The following is a 26,796-nucleotide window of genomic DNA, read 5'->3' as shown; positions in this document are numbered from 1 at the left end:
TACTTTACCTCTGTTTTAGTTTCTTAGCTCTCTCCACCTTTTAATTGGTGCCCAGATATTCCTCCCCAGTTCTTGCTTTCTTTTACCCTTATATTCATACAGGGATGCTTCAATATTATGTATTCCCAGCATTCGGGCCAACCACATTTGAAAAGATGGAGCTGTAGTGTCCTTCCAACCAGCCGAAATAAGAATCCTAAATACCGCAACTGAAATAAAAACTAGAGCTTCTGCCTCTTTAGCCAGACCCAGCTTGTTATCCGTGCCTAACAACATCAAGGTTAGGGTAAAATTGATTTTAACAGCTAATACTCCCTCCCAAAATTTCATGATTTCACTGCGAATTGGGGCTAACTTATCTCACAAATAGAACATATGCGCCAGATCTGCCGGACCAAGATTACATCTGGGGCACTTATCATCCCGCCTTACACCCCAGGTAAACAATTTTGCTGGGGTATAATACAGATTAAAGAGCGTTTTGTAATGCTGTGCCCTTAGGTTTGTGGAGCCGAATAACTTTTTATTTAAACTTATGGCCCTATCAAGGTCAATATCTGGATCTCCTAATTTCACCGCTAGGGTAGACTGTTTTCTCCATATCATCCTGTATCCCTGATACCAGGAGGCTATATACTTTTTTTATCCTTTTCCCCCCGTTTGACAGATACTCAATCAGGGTATTACTATTTTCCAGAGAGATTGGAGGTCTAACTGCCGCCAGAGCTCTAACTACCTGGGTATACACAAACCACTGATTAGAGGGGATACCATACTTCTGTTGAATACTTTCAAACCCTTGAACAGTTTCCCCAATCATTATATCACCCAGGGTTATTACACCCTTCTCCCTCCATAGCAGGCTATTCCTGTCTAAATGCAGTTGAGGAAAAAGACTAGAGTTCCACAACTGGAGGTGAGAATTTATTTTAGGAATATTCAACAGTTTCTTAGCCGCATTCCAGACCTCCCAGGCCCCTTCTATCACCTTAAACCGTTTCCATTTATAATAGTGGCAGTCTACTTCGGACATTAATAAGCCCATTGCTTTTCTCCCCAGTAGCAACTCAAAAATAGAGGGTGGAACCATGTGAGCTTCATTAGAGTTATCCAAGTTCGCCCCCGGTTGAAAAAGAAGGGTCATTTGAGTCAGCAAGCAGGCCCAGTGATAGAGCCTAAGATTTGGCATAGCTAATCCACCTTTTTCCAGGGGCAATGACATATATTTGGTGGCACGCCTAATCTTTCCATGTTGCCATATGAACCTGATAAACATTGACTCCAATTTTTTCATCAATTTCTCTTCTACAAAAAGAGGAATGGCCCTGAACAAATATAATACCTTTGGAAACATAGTCATCTTTAAAACATTGACCCTTCCTATTAAGGATAAGTGCATAACATTTATTCTTTTCAAGTCCATCTCTATATTTCTAATCAGGGGCACATCATTTTCACCAATGATCTTCTCCACAGAGGCATTCACTCTCACCCCCAGGTACACAGCCGAGTCAACATACCTGGCATCTGTCTTATTCAAATCTTTGGTACAGATTATTTGGGTCTTTCCTTCGTTCAATAAGTACCCCGACCGAGTGCCAAATTCCTTTGCTAACTGCACCAAAACTGGTAGTGCTTGATCGGGTTCAGGGGTGATAACTGCCAGATCATCGGCATACGCCAATAGCTTATTTTCATAACCATTCAATATCACTGGCCTGATCTGCGCACAACCAAGGATCTTCTGAATCAGGGGGTCGATATATAATGAGAAGTGAATCGGAGAGCAGGGGCCCCCTTGGCGAGTCCCCCTCCTAATTATAATTTAATCAGAGCGCTCCCCCATTACTTGTACTTGAGCTGTCGGATCCTGATACATTGCCTTCAGGGCTCTCAAAGCCTGTGGGCCAAAGCCTCTACCATCCAGTATGCCCCAAAGATGTTCCAATACCACGCGGTCAAAGGCCTTCTCTGCATCGAGGAGGACCATGGCCATCCCCCCATCCCCCCTCCGCCCCCCAAGGCAGCATGGGCGTCAAACAGCGCTATAGCTCGCCTGGTGTGATCGGTAGTGCCTCGCCCAGGAACAAACCCATGCTGCCACGGAGAGACGAGACCCCCAATAATCCTCCCCAATCTCCTAGCCCACACCTTTGAATTAACTTTGTATCAGCATTTATCAGCGAGATTGGTCGATATGACCGGTCGGGTCTTCCCTTGGTTTCCCCTTTTTGTGAAACACGATTATCGTCGTTTCTTTCCATGAATCTGGTGTAAAACCTGAATATAGGATCCCATTAAATAGATCCACTAACAATGGGGCAATCTCTTGTTCTATACACTTATACACCTCCAAGGGAATACCATCGGGGCCTACAGCTTTGCCTACCGCAAGGTCCTGTATCGCCGCCCTTATCTCGCTGATCGATATCTCTTTATCCAAATCTAATCTTTCCTGTTCAGCTAGAGCAGGGCCTCTATCCCAGGGTTCCTCATAACTACTACTAGCTTCCCTTTCTTCAGTATACAATACTTGATCAAAGTTTTTAAATACTTGAAGTATATCTTTTGGGTCCGTATAGCCCATGCCCCCCTCATTTATACTAGAGATCGTATTCCTAGTCTGATCCTATCTAATTTTTAGCGCCAATGCTCTCCCTGCTTGCTCCCCAGTTTCATAACATTTTGCCCTGGATGTCTGGTACTCCCCTATTGCTTTTTGTGTTACTAGTTTCTGAAGCTCTGCTTTTATAACTGCCAATTTCTGTTGGTTCTCAACAGAGTCCCCTCCAGCTACGATATCTCGGACATGTTGTTCTTCTGCTATTGCTAATAGACCCATAAGTCTATCACCCTCCTTCCTATCCTCCCTCCGTAATCTTGCAGAACAACTTATGGTCTCCCCTCTAAGGGCGGCTTTAAAAGCATCCCAAACTCCGTTCCTTGATGTGCTGTAGCGGTTAGCATAAAAAAACTCCACATTCCACTTCTTAAGATGATCTACAAATCTTGCGTCCATTAATAACTTTCTCTAAAACGTCCAGCTAGATTTAACCCTTTCTGATGTTCTCACTCCATAGGATAATATCAGCGGATTGTGATCCGATATGACTTTCGGTAATTTCTTGATCGAGACCTTTCCTAATTCTGAAGCAGATATAAAAAAATAGTCCAGTTTTGTATATTTTTGAAAGGGATTTGAAAAATACGTAAACCCTGGATTAGTTGGCTTCTTGTCCCCCCAAACATCTTTCAACCCATGTGATAGTATAAGAGCAGTAAGTGCCCGAAATACTCTAGGTTTGCGTCCTGTATATGACGCCTGATTCATCCAGTCTGCAGAAATATTGAGATCCCAACAAACTATAATTGGGGTGGGCCAGCCTGCTAGCTCCTCTTCTAAAGTGTCAAACATTCCGGGATCATCCTGATTGGAGCCGTATATCACACAAAGAGTGTACCCCGTACTTATTTCAGCTATTGCCCATCTCCCTTGGCAGTCAGATTTACTCCGTTTAGCCCCCCCTAGAAATGATCTAGCCAGAATTGCAACCCCCTTTACTGAAGAGGTTTGTGAAGAGCTAGCTAAAATATCAAAACCTCTCATTTTCATCAAATTCCTTTTTGCCCAGGGGAGATGTGTCTCCTGGAGACATAATACATCGATTTAATTTAATTTAGCAAAATGAGCGAGCTTTTGGCTTTTCCTCCAGTCGTTTAGCCCCCCGATATTAATCGTATAAATTCTAACATTCATCATCTTATCAGAGAGGTTTCCCACCTTCGGCCTCTTGTTGCATTTGTATCATTTGTAACATTTGTGTCTGACTCTTCACTGCACTTTTAGCTAGACCAAACATGCAGCAGCACAAGGCTAAATAGTACCAGAAGCTCAGTTTTTTATATTTTGCTCCCTTGCCCCCCTCCGGTCCCTCCCAAACATCCCCCCCAAACCCTACCTCACCCTGCACCCCCCGTCGTGAAGCGCTCAGATCGCGTCTGAGCATGTGATAAATTTGCAGTGAGCAAAGCAAGGGTAAGTAAGGAGCTGGAATCACAAAGACATATAACTACAACCGTGATAACTATTAACCTGTTAACCTATTTAGCCAGGCCTTCCAACTATATCCCAACTACCACCTGTAATACCATGCTTCTCCAGCCTATCTCCCAGAGTACAAGATAAATACATAAGCTACATCATTACTTAGCCAGCGAGTCCAAATACTCTTGTGCCTTTATCTCTGAAGAGAAATAGAGTGTCCGGCCTTCATTAATGATTTTCAATTGCGCTGGGTTTATCAGATATACTTGTAGCTTCTTCTCTTGAAAAGGTCTGATCAGCTGCCTTAGTCTCCAGCGCCTTTCAACCGTCGAATGGCAGAAATCCGGGCGTACGAAAAAAGAGATCCCCTCCCATTCCCTCTTCGCATCAGGTCTAGCTTTATCAGCAATAGCTTGCCTCAGAACAAAATTACCCAAGAAATTCAGAATTGCCCTTGGTTTATCTCCCTCCTTTGCAGTACGTCTTACTTTGAAGGGTGTGCGATGCGCCCTCTGTATCTCCCCGGACCAATCCCAGTTTGACAATTCAGGAAATGCTGAATGAAATAATTTGATGACATAGGCTCTTGCGTCAGCTCCTTCCACACCCTCCGGAATTCCCAATATCCTGAGATTGTTCCTTCGGAGCCAGTTCTCTATGTCCTCTAATTTCCACTGTATATCTATAACTTGCGCGCCTTGAGACTTGAACTTTGCTGGTAGCCGCCGCTACTTCTGTTTCAGTCGAGACTATCCTCTCCTCCAAATTAGAGACTCTGTCCCCAACGTTAGCGCAAGCTTTAGAGAGTTTTCTCACTACATTCTGCATCTTTCTCATCGCCGCTTGGGCCTTGAGGCTATCCTGACGAGCTTCCTCTCTATGTTCTATGATCGCTTGGTGGATCACCTCCAGGATTGGGGGATGAGAGGTTTCAAGAATAGGGCTTCCCTGTAGCGGCATTGCAGAGGAATGATCCCAGCTCAGATCGCTGTGTAATGGCTGCTGCCCTTTTCGCCCGACATTAGATTTTACTGCCGCCGCCGCTAGCTGTTGTTCTGGTTCACTTTCCGAGTCTAGATTACTATCCTCCAGATATGAGCTATGCTCGTCCTCCTCGGACCATTCCGCGCCTTCTGATACAGAGAAGAAGCACTCGCTAGGGTCTTTCTCCTTCTCAGAGTCCTGAATGCACAAAGCCTTATCTGTATCCGGAGGGTCTAAATGACCTCTTATTAGCAAGTCATCCAGCTCAATGCCATTGCCGGTATCTGTCCAGGACGCCTCAGGGGACCGTTGCTGCTGTAAGTCCTTTATATTTAACTGTGGTGACTGAAAACCGGCTTGCTCCGTCTCCTCCATAGTAGCAATAGTAGCCATATTCCCCTTATTCCCCTGTACTGCCTGAGCTAGTGGTTTCTGATTTTTCAAGGGGGCCTCTACTGTTATATGAGACTCGTGAGACCCTTTAACAATCTTCCTTGCAGGAGGGGTTTGTAGGGCGCCAGCACCAACATTCTCGCCCTGTTTCAGACCTGCAGTCGCTTGCGCCGCCACTGCCCCCCCTATCACCGGCTCCAATGCGGTTTTTGTCCCCTTCTCCTTACCGCTTTTAGCGAATAGTTCCGGGATTGAGGCAGTATTCTGGCGGGTCCTAGGCAGAGTCTGTTTGCCTTTTTTTGCGAGCTCCTCAATAGGCATCAGTGACCCCCGTGGCATATCCTCCACTTCTACTACCATCTCCTCCATTTCGGCCCTCTACCGCGCTGCCGCTGTAGATTTTGCTCCTAGCTTCGGAGGCATCTCCCCTGTCTCTCCCGTCCTGTCTCGAAGACTCCGCAGATTCCGCAAGCTCCGCCGGCTCCGGCGATTTCTCCCCGATAGTCTCTCTTCCAGGCCGGTCCGCGTGCTCCCTGGGCTCCGCCTCCTCAAACGGACCCTCCAGCGAGCGGCGAACGGCACTCCTACAGACCACGCCGATCCTGAAATCCTCACCGAGAGCGCCCACAAGGTACCGGCATTAAACATTAGGCTTTTGGCTATTTTAGGTTTCCTTAATCATCAGTTTTATGACATTACACAGCTTTTACTCCAGCCCTCGCCGCCTCACTGCAAACGGCCACCACTACGCGGCCGCCATCTTGCCTCATGAGTCCCTCACAGACCCCACCATTAGTCCCATGTGGTCAGGATACCTCTATCCTGACCCCTTGTATCCTCTACTTTATCCCTCCCTGAACCATGTCCCTATTCACGAAATGGAGGCTGGAATTTTTCTTTCAAATTGTGGCCAGCCTATCGTGGCATTGCTGTTGGCGCATTAATCTGCAGATCCTTCACAGTGGATCCACATAGGATTTGCGTCTCTAGACATACACAAATCTTTTTTCTTTGATATCTCCAAAAGTACAGATTTACAAAAAGCAATCTTTCTGGTCGAAGATCTAGCTTTCTGACAAATTTGGTGTAAAACCGTTCAGCGCTTTGGGCTGTATTCGTGTCTAAAATCTATATAGGAAATTGCACAGTGAAAATGTGCTTTGGGACCTCCCCTTTTTCTCTGCCTCCACATGACAAATCACCCAGAAAGTTTTAAGACAGCAGCTGAAGTGACTGGCAAATTTGTTTTGAAAATGTTGTGACGATTCGTCAAACAGCACCAAAGTTATTAGCAAAACAAACAAAAAAATTCCATGAAAACTAGGTCCTAACTATAACTACCTACTGGCGATCGCCAGTAGGTAATATGTATGCACACTCACCTTTGATCAGCTGCCAGCCACTGACAAAGAGGGAGTCTTTCTGCCCCCCATTAGGCAGATGTAAATCTCTTTTTATTTTTAGTATTATAATATATATATATATATATACATATATATATATATATATAATATCCTTCTATGTTATAAATGTATATACATCACGGCTGCATATCTGTGTTATGCAACACCTGTTAAATATTTTCTCTGACCCTTCTTGTAGAGCTATTGCTAACAAATGCTTGTCTGTTATTTGTTGTCTTCCATAGCCGTCTTTGTCGGGCATCTCCAACCTTGCAGTCTGTTGACATGTTCAAGTTCAGAGGACCTTCCACTGTCGGTGATCGACTGGTTTTCAATGCTATCGTGAACAATACATTCCAAAAAAGGTAAGTGCATACATATTTAATGTTAAAGTACAAACCACAAACCCATTCAGTGCTGATGTTTTTTTGCTGCAGTCTGGCGCCCTCCTGTGGTAATGCCCTATTGCAGCTATTGCAATAACCTTAAAAGTAGGGACCCGTTGCTCTTTCTTTTTTCTTTTAGATGATTGACACCAGGCCCGGTTCTAGCGGGTGGGCCGGGTGGGCAAGGACCACCCAAACATGAGCCTGGCCCACCCAAACAGGAGCCTTGGCCCTCAGCAGTGAGGGCTGAAAGGCAGGCGCGCAACGCGCAGGTCGTGTGTGTCAGCCTGGGCCGAGACAGTTTACCGGGCGCGCACACACAGACAGTTGTAGAGATTATCGCAGCCCCGCACCCGAGTACATCACAGGTCTTTAAAGACCATTAACGTGTTAACGAGGCTTTCTTTACTTTTTTCACCCCTTCATATCGGCATGGCGAAAGGTGACAAATCCTTTCTTTGACACTGGTAACCTTTGGTAACCTTTGCCTACTGTCCTGCTGCATTGATATTTCTTTTTCTATGAAGCTCAGGCGAAAATAAATTTGTTTATTCTCAGTCACCTTTCCTAACCCCTGCAGTGGCTTATCACATCAGGCTGTGACACAAAGTTTGACTAATGGAGTAGGTAAGAGAATGTGTTACTACATTTATTTCTTTTTAAAATCTGCACAGGCCCAGCAGGACACATACTTCGTGTGAGCTTCATTTAAACAGTGTTTATCTTTATTTTGGCCGATGCAGGACAGCAATAAGACAATACAAAATGCCCAGATAACGCTGGTGATTAATGATCCTTCTGGAGAGCAATCATTTGTTTGTTAGTAGTTTTTAAATGCAGATGAACTGTATTGTATCTGGATAGCTCAGTGGGTTACTGCCTTTGTCACAGAGATCCATGTGTTACTTGGAGTTCAGAAGTTACAATCGTATCATAGGACAGTGACCTATGAACTGTCATCTAAGAGCTGTCTACAAACATGAATGGTATAGTTAGAACTTCACTTTTTTTGTTTTGTGATATAGTTAGAACTTCCCCAGTCTTTCATTATTCTAATGTTGCTAAAATGAGTATGTTTGGATAGATATACATTTTTATCAGTAAAGCTGACCCCCATGGAATAGTCTTTAAATCCTAAGGTTGTGTTTCCCTATATCAAACCCTTTTTAAATATACTGCCCACCAGTATGGATGACATGTGATTCATACACCTTGTAATCCTCATTGGCTTATGTGACATTCCCTATAGACTGATTTACATACTTGTATGATTCATTGTCTCTGTATAATGTGTGTGTGATGTAAAGTACTGACATACACTACACTGATATGAGTAGCGCTATACAACAAATGAAATGCATATGAGAGAGTGGCTACGTATAGATGAGGGGCACTGTTGGAGGGTTGCAGTGAGGGAATCCGAGGAGGAGGTAGTGGGAGGGGCTAAGGAGCGATGAGGGGCACTGGTGGAGGATGACAGTGAGGGAATCCGAGGAAGAGGTCATGGGGTGGAGGGGGAGCTAGGGAGAGATGAGGGGCAGTGGTGTAGGGTGGTAGTGAAGGAGTCAGACGAGGAGGTCTTGAGTGGGAGGGGCTACAGAGAGATAAGGGGTACTGGTCTCCAAGGAGGAGGTCATGAGGGGGAGGGGCTATGGGGATATGAGGGGCACTTGTGGCGTGAGGCAGTGGAGAAATCTGAGGAGGAGGTCAATAGGGGGGGTCATGGAGGGATGAGGGGCACTGTTGGAAGGTGGTAGTAAATGTATTTACGGAGAAAGAGGTTATTGGTGTGGCACCAAAAAAGACTTTCGCATCAGCGATAAAGCCGGCCCTATCATGGCCTTTCTGTTTTTGTTTATTTAATTAGCAGTCGGGTCATAAGGGCTACTGTGGAACATACTTTAAAGTGCGTGCTAATTACATTTACTGCTATATTCAATGTTTTAAGTTTGAAGGTGATTTTTCTAATGTTTTTACCGGGCAAAATGAAAGTGGAGCCCGATGGTGCCTAATATGGGGCTGGGGCCCAAGGTCAGCTGTGACATAAGGTGCACTGGAGAGGAGTAGTGGATATTCAAGCCTGTAAGGGAGTGTGTTGCAGACTCTGGGGTCAGATGAAAGTAGTAATGAAGAGGGATTCTCCCAGAAGGCTCGCACAGAGGGAGCCCGAGAAGTGTCATTTGCCTGATACCCCCACCTCAGAAACCTCCTCTTCCCATCAAAGGAACATTACAAGGAAAAAGCACTTTTTGAGAGTAATAACATTTAGAAAGAGATTTGGAAAAGAGTGCATTTTACTGGGCCTTGCAAGAGTAAGAAGAGATAAATGAGGGCCCTGAAGCAGGCCTGCTCAGAAATATATTCGACAAATTGAGTCCAAGTGGCCCACCCAAATGCACCCTTGGCCCACCCGAATAAAAATTCCTGGAGCCGGGCCTGATTGACAACCAAACAGGCATTTATTCTTTTAGATGATTGACACCCAAACAGGCATTTACAACAATTTAACGTGAGACTGGCTTTTCAGGTTACAGCTTTTTGCAAATCTGTCTATCTGCCTCATGCCATTATTAAATGAAGGACTCAGGCTAATCGCGTGGCCTCTCGTTCATCCTGCATGTGCGGGTGGAACTCCCTGCAGGACCGCGGGAACATAGTTGCTTGACACGCATCGTTTTGTAGTAAGATTTGTCTTTCGGAGCAAGTTCTGTGGTACACACTTACATAAGATCTCCTTCCCATCTAACATTGTTTTCAATCCGTTCAAAGGGTGTCTGTCTCTCGGTGACGTCTTGAACAAGGATTCAAGATACAGGAACCTTACCCTTGGGCAGTGGCCACTCCGTGATGCCCCAGAGCTCTCCAGAGTGTGCGAGAATGTAACCAGGTGCAAAATCAGACATTTTTCAAAGAGGGATAAAGTTACTTTCTTTTGCATAATGCTCACCCAATTGTACAAATGCAAAGATTTTTTTTAAACCAGGAAGTGACGCTGGAGTCACAGATAATCTTTACATCTTTTATTAAAATACTTAAACTTCCTTTTACAAGTCTATATGTTTCCTGAAAACTATCACGAGGTTAGACCGGCTTGTTGAAGATTTGCAACGTACCTTTAAGAGTTTTATTGACAAAGTGTTTGTTGAAACATATATTTACGAAAAAAGTGCCTTAGTACAGTTCATCGCCCTAGATAGACATCATTCAGCCGACATGCCAGTCGTTCTGACCTTAGAGGACATTGGTTCAGGGCCCTTTTACTTGTGGGTTGGGGACTATTCCAAGCCTTCGTGAGTACCTAGACATAGCTGCCAAGGTTTCCGATTGCCATGTGTGACATTTTTATAATTTCAGTGTAGTTATGAGGGACATTCCAGCGACTATGAGTGACACTTTCTTACGAGCAAAATGAAGACGATCGAAACATACAAACATCAGAAATTACATCCATTTGAGCGGCAAGAAAATCTAAGAAGATCTTAAACCACCAGAAATGGGACAAAGCTGCAAAGCACCAGAAAAGAAAGGGCACTCAGTCATGGCACGATATAGCCTCTCATTGTATAGTAGATGGTTATGTGCTGTGTGTATCCCTCCCTTCCACAGAGGACAACGGGCCATTTCTAAGCCCCACCAACCTTTGAAGATGCACACCTGCACGGCATAGAAAGTGCACCACAATAAACATGGCGCAGCGCTGGCTAAGTAGAAACGCCTTCATACAAAATCCCTGATGAGGTATCAAAGTGCTTTTCGAGGAGTAGCACGTTACTCCAGAACCCAAACAGGATTAGTAGTGAATTAGTATAGGGAGATATAAAATTAATTTGAGCGGTGGAGATGTGAGTTTTTTAGTTGCATTGAAAAGGATAGTGGAGGAAAAGGTCTAGAAAGTATTTGGAGATTACAGCAGCAGGTTTGGGATGAGTTGAGGGGGTGGGAAGAGTCAGAGGCAATGTGACAGTGGCTGGACAAGGCACTTTTGTGAGAAACCCTCACATAAGCAATTGGTGCTCATAGGGTTTATGCTGCACTTGAAGTAAAGAGGAGCCAAATATTGCTGATGGACCTTTAATTGGATGTTCAGCACTGTGTGCATCTGCTTTCTGCTTCTATATCTCATCTGCTAAACAAGACGGTAAAATGTCACTTGCGTTATACAGCTGGAATGAACACCTCCCATCATGTTGTAGCTCATGCTTCACTATACCCCTCGTTACTGCATAAACCAACAATTTTGGCCACAACAACCTGTGCTTTCCCTGAGGCAATGGTCTACTGCTGCAAGAGAGTGAAGCAGCTACTTGTATAAAGAAGTCCAATGGGACTTGACAAGATATGGCGGCACGTGAGCTGTAGCACCCTTAATTATTGAATCACATAATTGCAGTACATCAGCCACATGTCGTCCAATGTGATGATAAAAAAACCAGAAGGGAAAACAGGGACAAAACGCCAACCCACACATTTAATTACAGAGAAAAGTTAATTGTGTTACTGGTTGTCAGTAACCTTCATAGTAGTGCAACAGAGATCAACTAACCTACAAAAACGAGCAATATTATTAGAATAATAAAAAGACGTAAAGGTTTTATCATCTTATGCGTAGTAAAAGCGCAGAACATTTTGGTGACTGTTTAGGTGTCTCCATTTACCGACCCTTGTTTTCCTGTCACGCTGGACTTACGTGAACTCAGTCCGAGGGAAAGTTTACCTCTTGGATGTATGCTTGCATCCTATGAGTAAAGGAAGTTGGACAATTTCCAGTACGGAGAACACCCAGACCAACCTGCGGAAGAGGCGATACTAATCTGCATAAAAGCCATATTAACGACCTGGTGAGAAACAAGAGCCAGCCTCAGGGTCTTCTGGCCTACATAACGCAAATTCGTTTTTTAGCGGTAGCGCGATCAGGTACCTGCTTGCAGGTCGGTGTCTGGACTGGACTCTCATTTTCTGTTTTACAGGAACCATGTAAAAAAGAAATGAGACTTCATTCCAGACACCGAGGAACCGCAGGCAGCTGATCGCGCTGAAGTTAAATTGTGGATTGGATTAAACACTCGGCTGCACTGTCTCACAGTAACACAGTCACTGTCACTTACTTGTGAGACTTGCCGCAGCACTTTACAGGCCAGCTGCCGCCCGTCTCCGCAGACAGTCACTTCTCCTCGGTAAGCGTGCACAGTGCGCCGTCCATGGTATAGACTCTCACTGAGGCTCAGCAGCAGCCCAGACGCCAGTGCAGCTGCACAGACAGTGGGCTCCATGTGCGCAGCGGTTCTGTGGAGTTGGTTCTAAATCCGGCATGGTTATGATTGGTTTTAATTTACCGCTATGCCTCCCAAACTTAACTCAGGCATCAGGACGTAACGTCGCGCAGCACGTATGACGTTGACATTCAGAACGTAATACAGCGCAGAGCAGGCGGAGCGGGGTTCTTAACATTTCTATTTATACATTGTAGCATTCATTGAGCACTACTAGAGCAGCTTCTGGCTCAGCTATAATCCCCCAAGCACAGTGCCGAGAGCAGCACTACCAGCCACTCCAGTTTAGTAAAGCAGCGCTTATGGCTTGGCAACCGAGGCTCTATAACGATTATGTGTGACAATACATTTCAGTGCAGTGATGCATGCGCGGTTCGTCCATTGGGGCGTGGGGGCGTAGCCCCTCCTGCCCGAAGCCGCCCGCAGCTCCCTCTGCGTTTTTGAGTAAAGACTGTGACAATCATGTCAATGAATCAACATGACGTCAGACCGACGGGCGGGCGTCTTGTTTATTGATTGACATGATTGTACAGGCGGCAACACAAGTGTGCATGCGTGGGGACGGAGGGTGTATTTTTGCCCACGCATGCGCACTTGTGTTTTTGCGGCGTTGCGCATGCCCATTAGGAGCCCTAATGGTAGGGGCGTAACAAAGGCCCCCGCAGCCCACGCAGTGCGGGGGGGCCTCGAGCTCCAGGGGGCCACCTCGCCATCCACAGTACCAACGCCAGAGAGCTCCAGAGTGACCTCTACTGACTGCACAGCTCCTAACTTGACTGCTGCCTCTTCTCGTCCGACAGGCTTAAGAGGGCTGGCTCAGCTCCCAGCTAGCTACAATGTTTTACGCGATACCGCGCATTCTTTGAATCATGAGCCTGCCCCATGGTCTAATTTGCCCAATCAGCATAGGCGCCGTGAGCAGGCGGCAGCATAGTTTCAGTTGTTGTGCAGCCAGCACCCTGGGCCTGCCGCTGCAGCTCTCAGCACTCGGCCAGATCGGCGTTATTATTCGGCCGTGGTGGTGCATCAGCATGACTGCCTCGTGCAATCAAATCGTCGCAACTGGCCTCACCGGCAATGGGGCTCTGCGCTAACAAAGTAAGTGAGGTGTCACACACTCTTTCTGCTTGTCTTCCAACTGTAATTTTCAGCCTGCATACAGTTACATACAAACAGCTCTGTATGCAGTCTGCACAAAGTCGAATTCGGCCGCGCAGGTAAAGCCAGTGCAGCACAGCAGCATAATATAAAGGGAACTTCGATTATACAATACTCGGCTTTATCAGTGAATGGTCGACTCGAGCCAGTCTCATTGGGATTTATGATATAAAGGTCACACTTGCATGCCCTCAATGTCTAATTATCGTGCACATCAAACGGGACATGGCTCTGTGAGTGAGTGCACTTAAGGTCATTTAAGAGGTCCGGACCGGCAGGCAGTTTTGACCTGGTGGCGGCAGTGGCACCTTTATTTGTCTGACTTTAGCCTGTTAATATCCTGATGTGCAGTGTTGTCCCACTGAATGTTGAGCCGTTTAACAGAGCTGACTCGGCCTGAAGATTTGGAGAGCTCCAGCTGAGTGATCGGGGTCTTGGTTTGCAGGGGCAGTCAGACCCTCACTCCACAGCACCACCATGCTCACAGGTGTACCGAGAGAGATTGTGGCCCCTGTCTATGTCCGCTCACATGCAGGGGGCTCAGGGGTGCCATCCCCTCTTCTGTCCCGCTCGGCCTTTACCAACTCTGTTCAGTGGAAATATATTAGCGCAGCCCTGGCCTCAGAAAACCAATCCGAGCAGGCTTGGGTTACCAAGCCTTTGCCCCCCACACTCCTGGGGCCAAAGGGGGCACCCCCAGGGTGTCGGTTAGGGGTGCCACTTTCTCTGCTGCCCTGTGTCCGCCCTTTCTCTTTAATGTCTAACTCAGCCTCTATTTTAGCAGCGTGACTGCCAGCTCAGGCCTTGGAGTGTCAATCCGGGATGGCTTAGCCTCTCTGTTGCCACTTCTTCCATCCTGGGGAGTAGGGGGAGGCAACCTCTAACGTATGAGTACTAACCCCCTCAGCTTACTTTTAAGGAAGGCTACTTACTGCTGAATGGGCCCCGCCAGCTCAGAGCTTCGATTTCTGCTCCTGATTCCATCTGTCTGTTTCAGAATGACTGAAACATTAATGATAAGTGAGGCAAAGGCGTTTGTTAACTTTTGGTCAGGCATTCTCCCAGGTGAGGGTACAGACCAGTCTGCCCATAGCTGCCAAGGTTTCAGATTGCTATATATGTCATTTTCATAATTTCATTGTAATTATGGGTGAGCCACCGCAGTTGTTTGCACCAGTTTTAAGATCTTAGAGTTCCTCGATCTAATTATTTTCTGACTTTTTTATGTTTCCCTTTCTTCGTTGATTTTTTTTACTCGCAAGAAAGTGTCACTCATACTCGTCAAAATGTCACTCATAATTGTATTAACATTTTGAAAATGTCACACATAGCAATCTGAAACTGTGGCAGCTATGAGTAAGTCTGGAAGGGGGCCCCTCCATGCACTTTGCAGGGGGGCCCCTTAGGTTTCGTTACGCCACTGCCTAATGGGCGTGCTGCGGGCGAGAAGGTACCTGTGCCCCTGGCGCCAGGATTGGCCAGGGGCGCTGTGAGCCTGTGACGTGTGGGGAGCAGAGCCCAGAGGTGGTGCAGACCGGGACCGGCAGCAAGGTAAGAGTGTGTGTTTTTCTTTTATTTTAAAGTGTTTGGTGCGAGCGTGCGTGTATGCATGAATGTTTGGTGGAGAGTGTTGTGAATGGATGTGTTTGTGTGTATGCGTGTGTGAATACATTTCTTTGAATGTTGTGTATGTGAGTCGGGGGGGGGGGGTCGCCGACGGCCTGAGTGGCCTGGGGCCCGCACTTGCAAATCAGTTTGCGCCCCACCACTGTAAAATGTCACCAGCCGCCCCTGATGCGGACCATCACACTGAAATGCGTTAGTGTCACGTCTGATGCGTGATACTTGGCAGGACTGCCTAGACACTGTCGTCACTGGGGTTGGTAGGACAGACCTTGACACACCTTTATAAGTGTCAGCTTGAATTGTTCGGATACAGCCACCTATATATAGCCTTTACGTACACCTCCATGTTTGCCTTATCCCGTGCCCGTCCCCACCACACCGTGCCCGTCCCCACCTCACCCCTGTACTCCATACCCTAGCGTCCTTGCCCAGGGCGGGCTTAAGAGGCCATCTCTCACTTCCTTCCCTTTCCTCTGCCGCATGGGCTCGTGCTGTGTATCGATTGTGTGACGCTGCTGTACACTCTAGATAATGTTTTTGCTGTGAGTGTTATAACGTAGACTATGGTGTTGTTAAGGAAGAATTGCTTCAACTAAAAAACACACACTTGCAGGGGTTGTTATCCAGTCTAGGGTCAGACGTCTAGAAGGCATAGCACAGTTAAGCAGCTGTACTTTTTCCTTACAGAGCTGGCTGGTTTAGAATCACGTGAAAATAACGAATTAAATTCAAGATATTGCAAAGTATTTAAAAAGAATGTAGAAAAATGCACAGCCAAAGCAAGCAGAAGTTTGAATCTGTGAAAGAGTCTTGCAGGGAAGATAAAAGGAGGCTCCAGACAGGGGTGCGTTGTATCCTAAGGCTATTGTAATATGGCGGACGGGATGCAGGATATCCATCACATTGTGACAGAGTACTCCACCACCAAACGGTAAATCAAGCCCTTAGTCTCTAATTGATACCTGCTGGGGTGTGGAGGTGCATGTAGTCTGTTATTGATACGTGCTGTTGGGTAGACATGCATATAGTCAGTTATTGAGACATGCTCCAGGTGGTGATGCACATAGTTTCCCATTGATATGTGCTCTGGGTTGGCAGGCTCTATAGCCTATTATGTGCTCCGAGGTGGCGATATGTATAGTCTGTTACAGGTAAGTGTTCCTAGTGTGATACATATGGTCTGTTAATGATATCTGCTCCGAGGTGGAGATGCATTTAGTCTGTTTTTGAGACATGTTCCAGGTGGTGATACACATAGTTTCCTATTGACATGTGCTCTGGGTTGGCAATCTATATAGTCTGTTATGTGCTCTGAGGTGGCGATATGTATAGTCCCTTACTGATAAGTGTTCCTGGTGTGAAAGATATAGTCTGTTATTGATATCTGCTCCGAGGTGTATTGTATTGTATTGTATCAAACATTTGTGTAGCGCAAAACTGTCACCCTACGGGTATCCTGGCGCTTGAACTTCAGATGGTACGACAATTGAACCAGTCCACCATTGCAGCAGAGGAGCTAGATATCCCCCCTCGGGAATAGCCAGGTTTTCACCAGCTTTCTAAAACCGGTTAGAGTGTAAGCCTGTCTAATGGACTGGGGAAGGTCATTCCAGAGTTGAGCAGCGGCCACGCTGAAGGCTCTGACACCCAGCCTGACTCTCTTAATGTCAATGTTCTTTACCAGGTTTACATTAGAAGAGCGGAGCTGCCTTTCCGGATTGTACCAAGAGAATCTTTCCCGTAATGGAATAGGGCCCCCGCCATGTGCCGCTTTGTACATAATACATGGGGACTTAAAACAGATTCTTTCTTTAATAGGCAACCAGTGTAGATCTCTCAGGGCTGCAGTCGTAAAAGTCCTACGTTGCCTATTCAGAGCCAGTTTAGCTGACATAGACTCGACTCTCTGTAATTTCTCTATGATATCCTGTGGAGCTCCCAAATACAGAGTATTACAGTAGTCCAGTCTGCTGAGAATTACACTATGTACTACAAGTGAATGAGTGTCCTTGGGTAGGAGCGGGAGGATCTGTCGTAGCGTTCGCAACAGCACAAAGCATCCATTGGCCGATTTATTCACCTAGGATTCCATCTGGAGACTACCCTCCAATTGTACCCCCAGGTTGCACACAGTTTTGGCAGGAATCAAGGGGTCGTCCTCTGGGGTGAGCTTAAACTCTGGCATTAGCGATTGGTGCACACTAGAGGATGGACAGAAAAGCACCTCGGTTTTCCTCCCATTAAATTGTAAAGAATTCTGCCTGAGTCCACCTGCTGTCTGGTGCATAAAATCTTGAAACTTGTCCATCGATACCGCCCCTTTCCCTTTCAGGGAAAACACCAATTGGGTGCCGTCCGCATAGTTAACCAGGTCGATATCGAAGGACTTGATCAAAGAGAGTAGGGGACGCAGATAGATATTAAAGAGGATGGGGCTTATCGCCGACCCCTGCGGAACCCCGAACGCTACTAGAGACTGGCTCGACTCGTATGGAGGCACTGACACTACCTGTTGCCTTCCAGTTAGATAAGAACGTAACCATTGCAAGGCACATCCTTTTATCCCCATAGTTTTTAATCTCTCCAACAGTACTGTATGGTTCACCGTGTCAAATGCGGCCGACATATCAAGTAATACTAAAACGGAAGATTCTACCTTGTCTGCTCGCATCCAAAGATTGTCCATAATGGTGACCAGGGTAATCTCAGTACTGTGGCCCGGGCGGAAGCCAAATTGATCCTTGTCTAGTAGGAGGTTGTCCTCCAAATATCCAGACAAGGTTTTACTGACTATTAATCCAGGATTTTAATTGGGTAAGGTAAGAGAGATATTGGTCTAAAATTGGCTGGAACCAGGGGATCAAGGGAGGGTTTCTTCAGCAGTGGAGTGATTATCGCCTTCTTCCATAGTTCCGGGACCACTCCCTCTTCTAAAGATTGGATGCAAATTAAACGCAGCCAAGGGAGGGTCTCCTTTCCAGATGTTTTCCAAATTCTATGGGGCAGGGGATCCCAGGGGGAGCCTGATGTAATGCTCAGGGCCAACTCATTAAACCGGTCCTCAGATGGAGCCTGGAAGTTTTCCAAACCGGTGACTGCTATAAGTTCTTCTCCTGATTTTCCAATCCCGTCATCCCAGTTGTTATTATTAATGGGGCCTAACTCGCCCACAATTTTGCAGATTTTTTCCTCAAAATGTGTAGCAATCATGTCACAGAGTTTCTGTGAAGTGACCACCTTGTTACTTGTACAAGTTGGATGTGAAAGGTTCTTCACAATACTAAAAAGTGCTATTGTGCGGTTCGGGGCATGCAGAATAGAATCGGCGACGAAATCTGCTTTGGCCTTGGCTATGCCTTCCTTGTTGCGGGCCTGATCTAATTTTAGTTCCTTTCTATCTGTATCTGCATAATTTCTCCTCCATTTTCTCTCCGCCTTCTTACAGCTAAAACGTAAAGCTTTCAATTCCTAACTAAACCATGGAGCAGAGGCCTTCTTCCTGTTTTTAAGTCTCTTAATTGGGATTAAATTATCCAGGGAACTGTCAATAAAATTGCAGTATTCCTGATCATTTTTCTACATGGAGCTAGAAGGAGCAAACAGATTTTGATTAGGTGGTATCAAATATAGCTTATTATTAATTAGCTTAGCCCACTCTCTTCCCTGTCTGAAAGTAGTCCGACCGCTATTGCTAATCCCCGGTCGAGTGGAGATGCATATAGTCTGTTATTGATATCTGCTCCGAGGTGGAGATGCATGTAGTCTGTTTTTGAGACATGCTCCAGGTGGTGATACACATAGTTTCCTATCGATATGTACTCTGGGTTAGCAACTTATATAGTCAGTTATGTGCTCCGAGGTGGCGATATGTATAGTCTGTTACTGGTAAGTGTTCCTAGTGTGATACATATAGTCTGTTATTGATATCTGCTCGGAGGTGGAGATGCATGCAGTCTGTTTTTGTTAGATGATCTCGGCACAGCTGCATATAGTCTGTTATTGATGCGTGCCCGGGTGGCAATACTTATAGTTTGTTACTGATACGTGCTCCAGGGGGTGATACATATAGTCTGCTATTGATATGTGCTCTGGGGTGTTATTGCATATAGTCTAACAATGGATCTAGCCTGCCCACCTATAAATTCTTTCAAATCACGTTAATCTGTGGATAAACAATATATGTCTATTGTGTGCTACCTTGAAACCTGACCTGCTCCTGTCAGGATAACTAACTCCATAATGGTGTGTACAAACCTTGTCACACCCTTCAAGGTGCACAACTCATGCCCATAAGGTTCAACAATTAAAGTAAACATGTTATTACCAATTCTTAATTCTGATTTGTTGCAATTTATTTCATTTTTTTTAGTTCACAAAAATTATCCTAAATGATAGCATCTGCGAAAAACAATTGATCAACGACATTTCTGATATGTCTCATGTAATGATCGTGTTACCGTCTTCATGTTACATTACATTACAATCAAACAATCATCGTGGCGTATCCAGTGCCTGTTATTGATGCATACTCAAGGGTAGAATTTGAAAGTATGGGGAAGATCACAGAGATATCCCATAATGACTTTCAGGTCCTTCACTAGGAACTATTGAGCATACAAGAAGATGAGTTCAAGCATCGTTTTTAGCTGTTCTTTTCCAAAGATATCCGATACAGAGCGCTTGATTTGGATCAAGGGATTTCATGGGGTTATAGTAGGATTTTTTTTCAGGGTCCTGGAGGTTGAGAAAGCAGTAGATCCGGTTCCATTTTCTTGCTTCATAGGGAAAGATCCAAGGAGGCATGAATTACATCCCCCAATCACGTTCCTAAATGATGAGCTAAATGAGTTTTCATTGGATTAGTGGAAACAGGTATGTGGGTTGGCCTTCCACTTGCCATTAGCACCATTCACGCAGCTATGGCGCTTTGTTTGCAGGATAAAGTCAAACACAGAATAGCAGCGAAGTCCTGAAAAGCGAGAACCATCCAAACAGCGGTCACTGACGTAGGAAGGGGAAATGGTGTAAGGAGCCAATGTGAATCAGCTAAAAGATTTAAAAAAATATATCTTTAGAAGGAGCTAGAGCAAATGCAACCCGCTCTGACTCTGTCAAGTGTCAAACGGGCATGTTCCCTCCAACATGTTAAATGTTAGAGTTTTGAACTCTCAGATTTGCCCAAAGGTTCAACTGGAACTTAGAAGTCAGATAGGCTAGGAGCTCCTGCATATCCGGCAGAAATTCTGAGGAGGCACCAGTGTCCTGAGGAAAACATTTTAACCAGAGGAAAACAACTAACCACGTCATATAAACCTGTGATTTTATCTTTTACACAAAATTCTCTGTGTACTGTAGAATATCCAGGTCACAAAAACTGTAGTAAAAATTTCACATAATGATCGAAAAAGCATATATTGAAAATATCATGGGAGGGACATCATAAGTCATTTGAAAAATATATATTCAACTGTAGTCACCACCGTAGAAAATGTTAACACGCAGTAGCAATGCCAGTAACTCTTGCGTCAGTATCCAAAAGCACGCACAAGCTCTGATTAACACATGAAAGCCAATGCTTGGTTAAAATGTAGCACAATGATTGCTTACTGTATGGAATAGTTATCTGAAATTCAGAATCGCATGCGGCAAGCTGTGTGATGACTGCGCTTTTCCAACATGAAATAGCTCTTCGTGCATACCATGAAAGCACTTCTACTAGGCTGTATGAATCATGCCACAAGAATCCAGTGGCACGAGGTGGGGAGAAACACTCTCTTCTGAGTGCAGCCAATAGAATCGGTTATAAACCTGGCCCTTTTATTGAATGATGTGTACATGCATTTTACAGTAGTTTGCTAGGAGTCATTAATGCATACACACCTACATCCATGAAAATCGTAGTATGCCTAGTCCCAACTGGCAAATATTACCAGTGCTAATGCTTCTTTTTATAATCATGCAAACGTTAACTTTTTAAAAACTCCTTATGAACACTATTGTTTACTGAACTTAAACTTTGCACTCACATTCCCTTACATTTAGGGGGGTTTAAAGGATTTTCAGGACCTATTACATTCTTATTCCAACATTTTGAAGTAGTTTTAGGGCTACAAATAGGATAGAGAATGCATTGGAAGTGATAGAGAATAAACACTTCTGTAGTAGGGGATCTCTGTGTATAGTCATAATCTAGTGAATAGTCCCGCTCATGTGCGGGGACCCCGGAGCAATCAAAAATAATCTCTTAAACTGTCTTCTTTGCAGTAGTGCATAGACGCTTAAGACAGAATTAAAGACAGATAACGCAGCCTATACATGCAAGGCTACACTGTCCAGTACTTCAACTAGAAATGCAAAGGATATTCCACCAATATCACATTTTAAACCTGTCTGCCAGGTTTCACCATGGAAAACACTTCCTCCCTTCACCAAATCCCTGGAATGATAGAGAGGAAGGACAGGACAGACAGGCCCCCATAGGATGCCATTATGTGGCTTAAAAAGGGATACTGTGCTTTTAAGGAAACTTTCCAGAACTCTCCTGGTATCCCAGAATGCACAGCAACTTCCTCCACTCTCAGTTCTTTTTTCCGGCTCCTGCTAGCAGGACCCTGGAGCATTGAGCTCTCCCTTTCTTGTGTTTATTCTACAAATTGTGCACTTTTGAAGTGTTAGAGTGTGTTCACTCGACGTGTTTTGTCTCTTCTCATCTTTACTGGAGTTCTCTGGTGTTTTTGGCTGCTCTTTTATCAAATATGCCTGCCTTATTTGATAAATGTCCTGAGTGCTCCAGGAAAAAGGCAAAATCAGATCCTTACAGGGTTTGCATCCTGTGCCTGCCTTCTTCTCATGTTCCTGAGGAGTGTGATTTCTGTCTGCACTACTTCCCTAAAAGGACCCTGAAGGACAGGGAGAAGATCAGGCTCCAAGGTTTGGAACAGAGAAGGCAGTAAGGACAAGGTGGGTCTGGGCATGAAGGGGCTCCTTCCTCTGCCCGTGCGCCGGCCTCTGGGGGGCTCCCCAGTAAGGAAAAGGCCAGAAAACGCCACCGGTTTCCGTCGACGTTGATAACCTTGACGTCGGCGTCGAAAGGAATGACCACAGTCTGTTCCCCGTCTCCCCAGGGCTCTGGGTCGAAGCGCCGTAGACGTTCGACGTCAAGGGGACTGACGTCGAGACCTCTGACGAGGTCGACGTCGAGGACTGATTCGTCATCGAGCCATCGTCGACGTCGAGAGAGGTCAAGACGCCGGCGCTCGCTGGCAAGGCGACACCGCCGGTCACCGTCGCCGTCGAAACGTAAGTCAGCGACGTCGAGACGAAGAACAGCGTCGAGACGAAGGTCGTCGACGCCGAGAAGATCGCCGTCGTCGAGGAGATGATCGACGTCGAGGCACCGACCATCGACGTCGAAGCGACGGCCATCAACGCCGAGCAGACGCTCGTTGACGTCGAGGCGATGTTCGTCGACGTCAAGGAGACGCTCGTCGACGTCGAGGGGACGCTCACCGTCGAGGAGAAAGCCTAGACGTTCTAGGACCAGGACGGAGTCCTCTGATTCAGCGAGCACACGGTCGCGGCGGCGCCGTCACTCGTCTACGAGGGGTAGGGCCTCAAGATCGCCCCCCTCTGGTCAGTAGAAGAAGAAAAGGAGAGTGGGACAGTCTCCGGGCTCGGAGTACTCTTAAGTTTACTCACCCTCCAAACCGAGGTCGCCTACACCTCCTCCTTTGCCCGTGGATCCTCCTCTGTGGACTGTGGAAAAGTAAATTTTGCCATGTTCTGTGTCCCTACGCCTCATCCATCATATGTTATGTGTGCATGACCAATATGCATATGTTATTCCCCATGTCTGATCAAGACGCAATTGTAGTTGTGTCCACCTCTGGTATGTCATTTTCCAGTCTTCGTGAATACTACGAATATCAGGCCTATGTAAAGTTATGTTGCCACGTTTCTCAGTGTGCACGTTATTTCATTATAAAGTCCCCGTTTCCAGGCCTCAAAAGGGCCCGGACCCTGGATTCAGCTCCTGTCTCCTGAAAGCCTCGCTGAGGAGCGATACAGCCCCCACCTGTATCCTCGACCCTTCACTTACTTCCTGCCTCGCAGTGCCCGGTGCAGCTTGGCTCTGCCTCTGAGTCTGCCAAAAGTATGTTATAGTTCCAGTTATCAGTTCAGTCCTCCTTCTCTGCATTCCTGAGCTACTGAACTGCATCAATAGTTTCCGTCATTGTCTAGCCTATTCGGCTCCACGTTAGAGAAATACTGTATTAATGGTCATTTAATATTCTTCATCACGCACTACATGTAGAATAATGCATGGTCCAGTCTTAGAATCAAGTTAGCTTTTCCCCTCATGACTTCTAGTTTATATCAACATGTTCCCTAAACATCAGATACCAGATAGGGTTTAGGTACATGTCGCTCCGACCCTCCAGACTCTAGTCTCTGCTCCTAGCACAGAGTTCGTAGCCCCCAGCTTCTCCTAGTAATACGTCATTGCCAGTTTTCGCGCACCACCAGGTTAGAGGTCCCGGCTCCTTAGGTAGCCCCCTCCTATGTTTCCGCCCATTCATGACATATTCTGTTACGTTTGCATCACATGTCTATGTATACTCCCAGTTACACCTCTTTTTACTGTTATCTTTCGCGACTGCTACGCGTCACGCCTTCTGCTCCACCCACTGCTACGCCTACTGCAATGTAATGCTATGTGTTTGCGCTATGTATATAAGTCAATGTATTGTTATTAAAAGTTAGCGCGCTCATCCCAGATCAAGCCCCGGCAGCTGCTGGGCCCCAGTTGTCCTGCTGGGCCCTGTCACCTCTGTTCCTATGCAGGTTGTCCTGATCCTGTCCTTATGCTGTAATAAACCTGCAGAAACTCCTACTACCTCGAATCTTGACTCTTATTTTATTGAGCTATCTGTTATTCATTCATTCATCCAAAAATAGATCCGGTATTATTTATTTATATACCACATAATGGCGCCCGAATAGGGACTTGCCCTTCCCCCACGCGTCGGTGAAGCCACGCCGACCCCCTGACCCTCTGCAGTCGTGACGGAACCATACCGTGCACTGGCAGATATTTCTGCTCCAAATATCCCTCAGGCCCACGGAGGAGACGGAGGAGGCGGTCCAGCATCCAAACGAGACGGTGGAGGAACGCGGCGAGTCCCGACCAGAGCCCAAGCCGAGAGTCCAAGGTCCGAGGTATCCGGAGGCCCACCCGTAACAGAAGTCCGAAGTCCGAAGTTCGTCGTCGTAGCAGTCCAGTCCCGTCCGAGGCCTTCCGTTCCGTGCTGCCCGGTGAGTACCATTGCTGGGGTAGTATCTAGACAGGACCAATCTAAATTGACTCCTGGTCCGTGGGTTGGTGGTGCCCAGACTCACAAACGAAGTGTTCACCTAGGTGGATACGGGTCTTGATGCGTCCCTTTATGGGACCGGTATGTTCCGTACTGTTACAGCAGTGCATCCAGTAACTCTAGTCTGTTCCGTTCTCGAGAAATTCTGTTCTGTTTCTGCTTTCAGTATTCCAGGTAATATTCTGTTCGAACTGTTATTTATAATGTTCTTCATGTATTTTACTGTTGTGGTATGAGTGCGATGTGATTTCGTGTTTTTATTGTGTATTGTATTGTGTCCAGATTACAGTTCAGTCATGCCTATATTTTCCAAGTTACGTCAGTTAAAAACTAGAAAGGGTTTATTAGAAGAAGCAGTTCCTGTTCCGCCGAGGGACAGTCCAGGTCACTTTATGTATCAGAAACATGGCATAAGCGCCATAATGTATCTAGATTTATGGGTAGAGTATACCAAACAGTTAGAAGAAAAGTATAGATGGCCCGTATCGGGTACATGGGATGCCGAATGTATCATGCGAGTAGAAGAAGCATTATGGAAAAAGAAAGCCAGACAGTCACAGAAAGATGCCATCGAGTTATGGCGTAAAGAAGCGCATAGAAGAACTGAAAAGGAAGTCAGAAAGTCAGAGTTAAGTAGAGAATCCCAGGAACGAGCCCAAGAAAGAGAATTAATCGAGATAGGTGAACAAGTCAAAGCCGAACAGTCAGACAGACAGAGGCATGCCCTCATTAAGGGTATGTATCCTCTCCTTGCCGAAGGTTTGCCAAAAGCGACCCCAGAGGCATCCAGTAATTTCCCGCCACCATTAGTTCCGACCAAGCTACGTCACAAACCGACCGCAGCTGATATTTTTATTTCGTCCTATCTGGACGACACAGTCCCAGAATATGCGAATCCTGTTCGCGCTCCGCCAGTCCCTGTAAATCAGGCACTTCCTGCTCTTCCAGACACCGGAGTACCTGTTACGGTACCCCCGGTCCAGCCTACAGTTCCATTTCCCACTCTGCCAGGACGTAGAGCCTCAGTAGACGACTCCAGTCTAGGGGCCGCAGGAGCAGCTACTCCTCAAACCCCGCCGCCACACAAGCGTTTAACATTACTCGAATTACATGCTCAAGCGTTACAGCGCACGCCCAAACATCAGTCTGTTACAGAAATCAGGCAAACCCTTAACGAATGTGTCTATGATCCAGTTCCAGGCGAATATAATATGGTTTTATATTCCTTACGTGTAAGGAGAGTGACCGAGTATCTAGTCACCTTACCGAATATGAAAGAAGATCTAGATAGAATATATCGTTTCATCCGTACAGGGGATGATCCAGAAAGTATTGGCGAGATTATGTCTCAAAGGAAAGCCGAGATTCAGCTCATGATATTAAAGTTCCTGATCAATTGTCTAATAAGAGAACAAGATTACCCGTCTAAAGATCCCGCCGAAATGAGAATCCTGACAAGGTGGAGTGATAATATAGCCGAGGGTAAGCACAAGACCATTAGTGCTATGGAGAGTATGTACAAGAAAATCCGTAAAGAAATAATAAAGATACACGAACAGCGTAAAGCAGCACAAGTAAGCGAGAAAGAAAGTATCTCTGATCCTGAAGAGGAAGACGAGAATCCCGCCAGAATAGCGTATGAAGGAAAATCTAGATTTCCAGATCGCCATTTACGTCTAGAACACAAGTCTGTTTTTCATCATCCAGCACCAGAACTAGGTTCTCTAGAACAAGTATTTCAAGCTACCGATCACATTCTGAAATCACGAGTCGGTTACAGTGAATTAAGTACCATGCATGAACAAGAACTAGCCCGATCAGCAGTCCGATGGATTACTGATTCTACCACTTTTCCAGACGAAATAGTGGCACAAATGTTTCTGAAATTGCCCCCAGCCGAGCAACGACTGGTGGGTATGTATATGATCCAGCACCTCATCACTCTGTATGAGGGTCAACATTCTGATCCAGGTCCGTTGCATGATATTCTGAACGAGTTACTCCAGTATAGATGGAGAGGTCTAGGTACCGATTTAATTAGTGTCATTCTAGAACAGCGCCACAAATATAGAACGTTTTTGAACCCGCATTTTGTTCATGTCTCACCCCCAGAAAGTAAATCATTCTACATAGACAGACAGAATCCGTTACGAGAAG

At 45.9% G+C, this 26,796-nt stretch overlaps 1 protein-coding gene across 2 annotated transcripts in view; it reads left to right on the top strand.

Moving 5' to 3' along the window:
* ACOT12 (acyl-CoA thioesterase 12) overlaps positions 1-26,796 on the top strand; it is a 480,317-nt gene that overhangs the window by 286,848 nt on the left and 166,673 nt on the right. For both annotated transcript variants that reach the window (XM_078677332.1, XM_078677331.1), the window contains exon 7: positions 7,071-7,190. In XM_078677332.1, the coding sequence (XP_078533458.1) occupies positions 7,071-7,190 (120 nt within the window). The remainder of the gene's footprint in view (positions 1-7,070; positions 7,191-26,796) is intronic.

Source organism: Lissotriton helveticus, chromosome 2_1, assembly GCF_964261635.1.
Source record: "Lissotriton helveticus chromosome 2_1, aLisHel1.1, whole genome shotgun sequence".
NCBI classification, from domain to species: Eukaryota; Metazoa; Chordata; class Amphibia; order Caudata; family Salamandridae; genus Lissotriton; species Lissotriton helveticus.
This window is presented reverse-complemented; position numbering and strand designations above follow the sequence as displayed.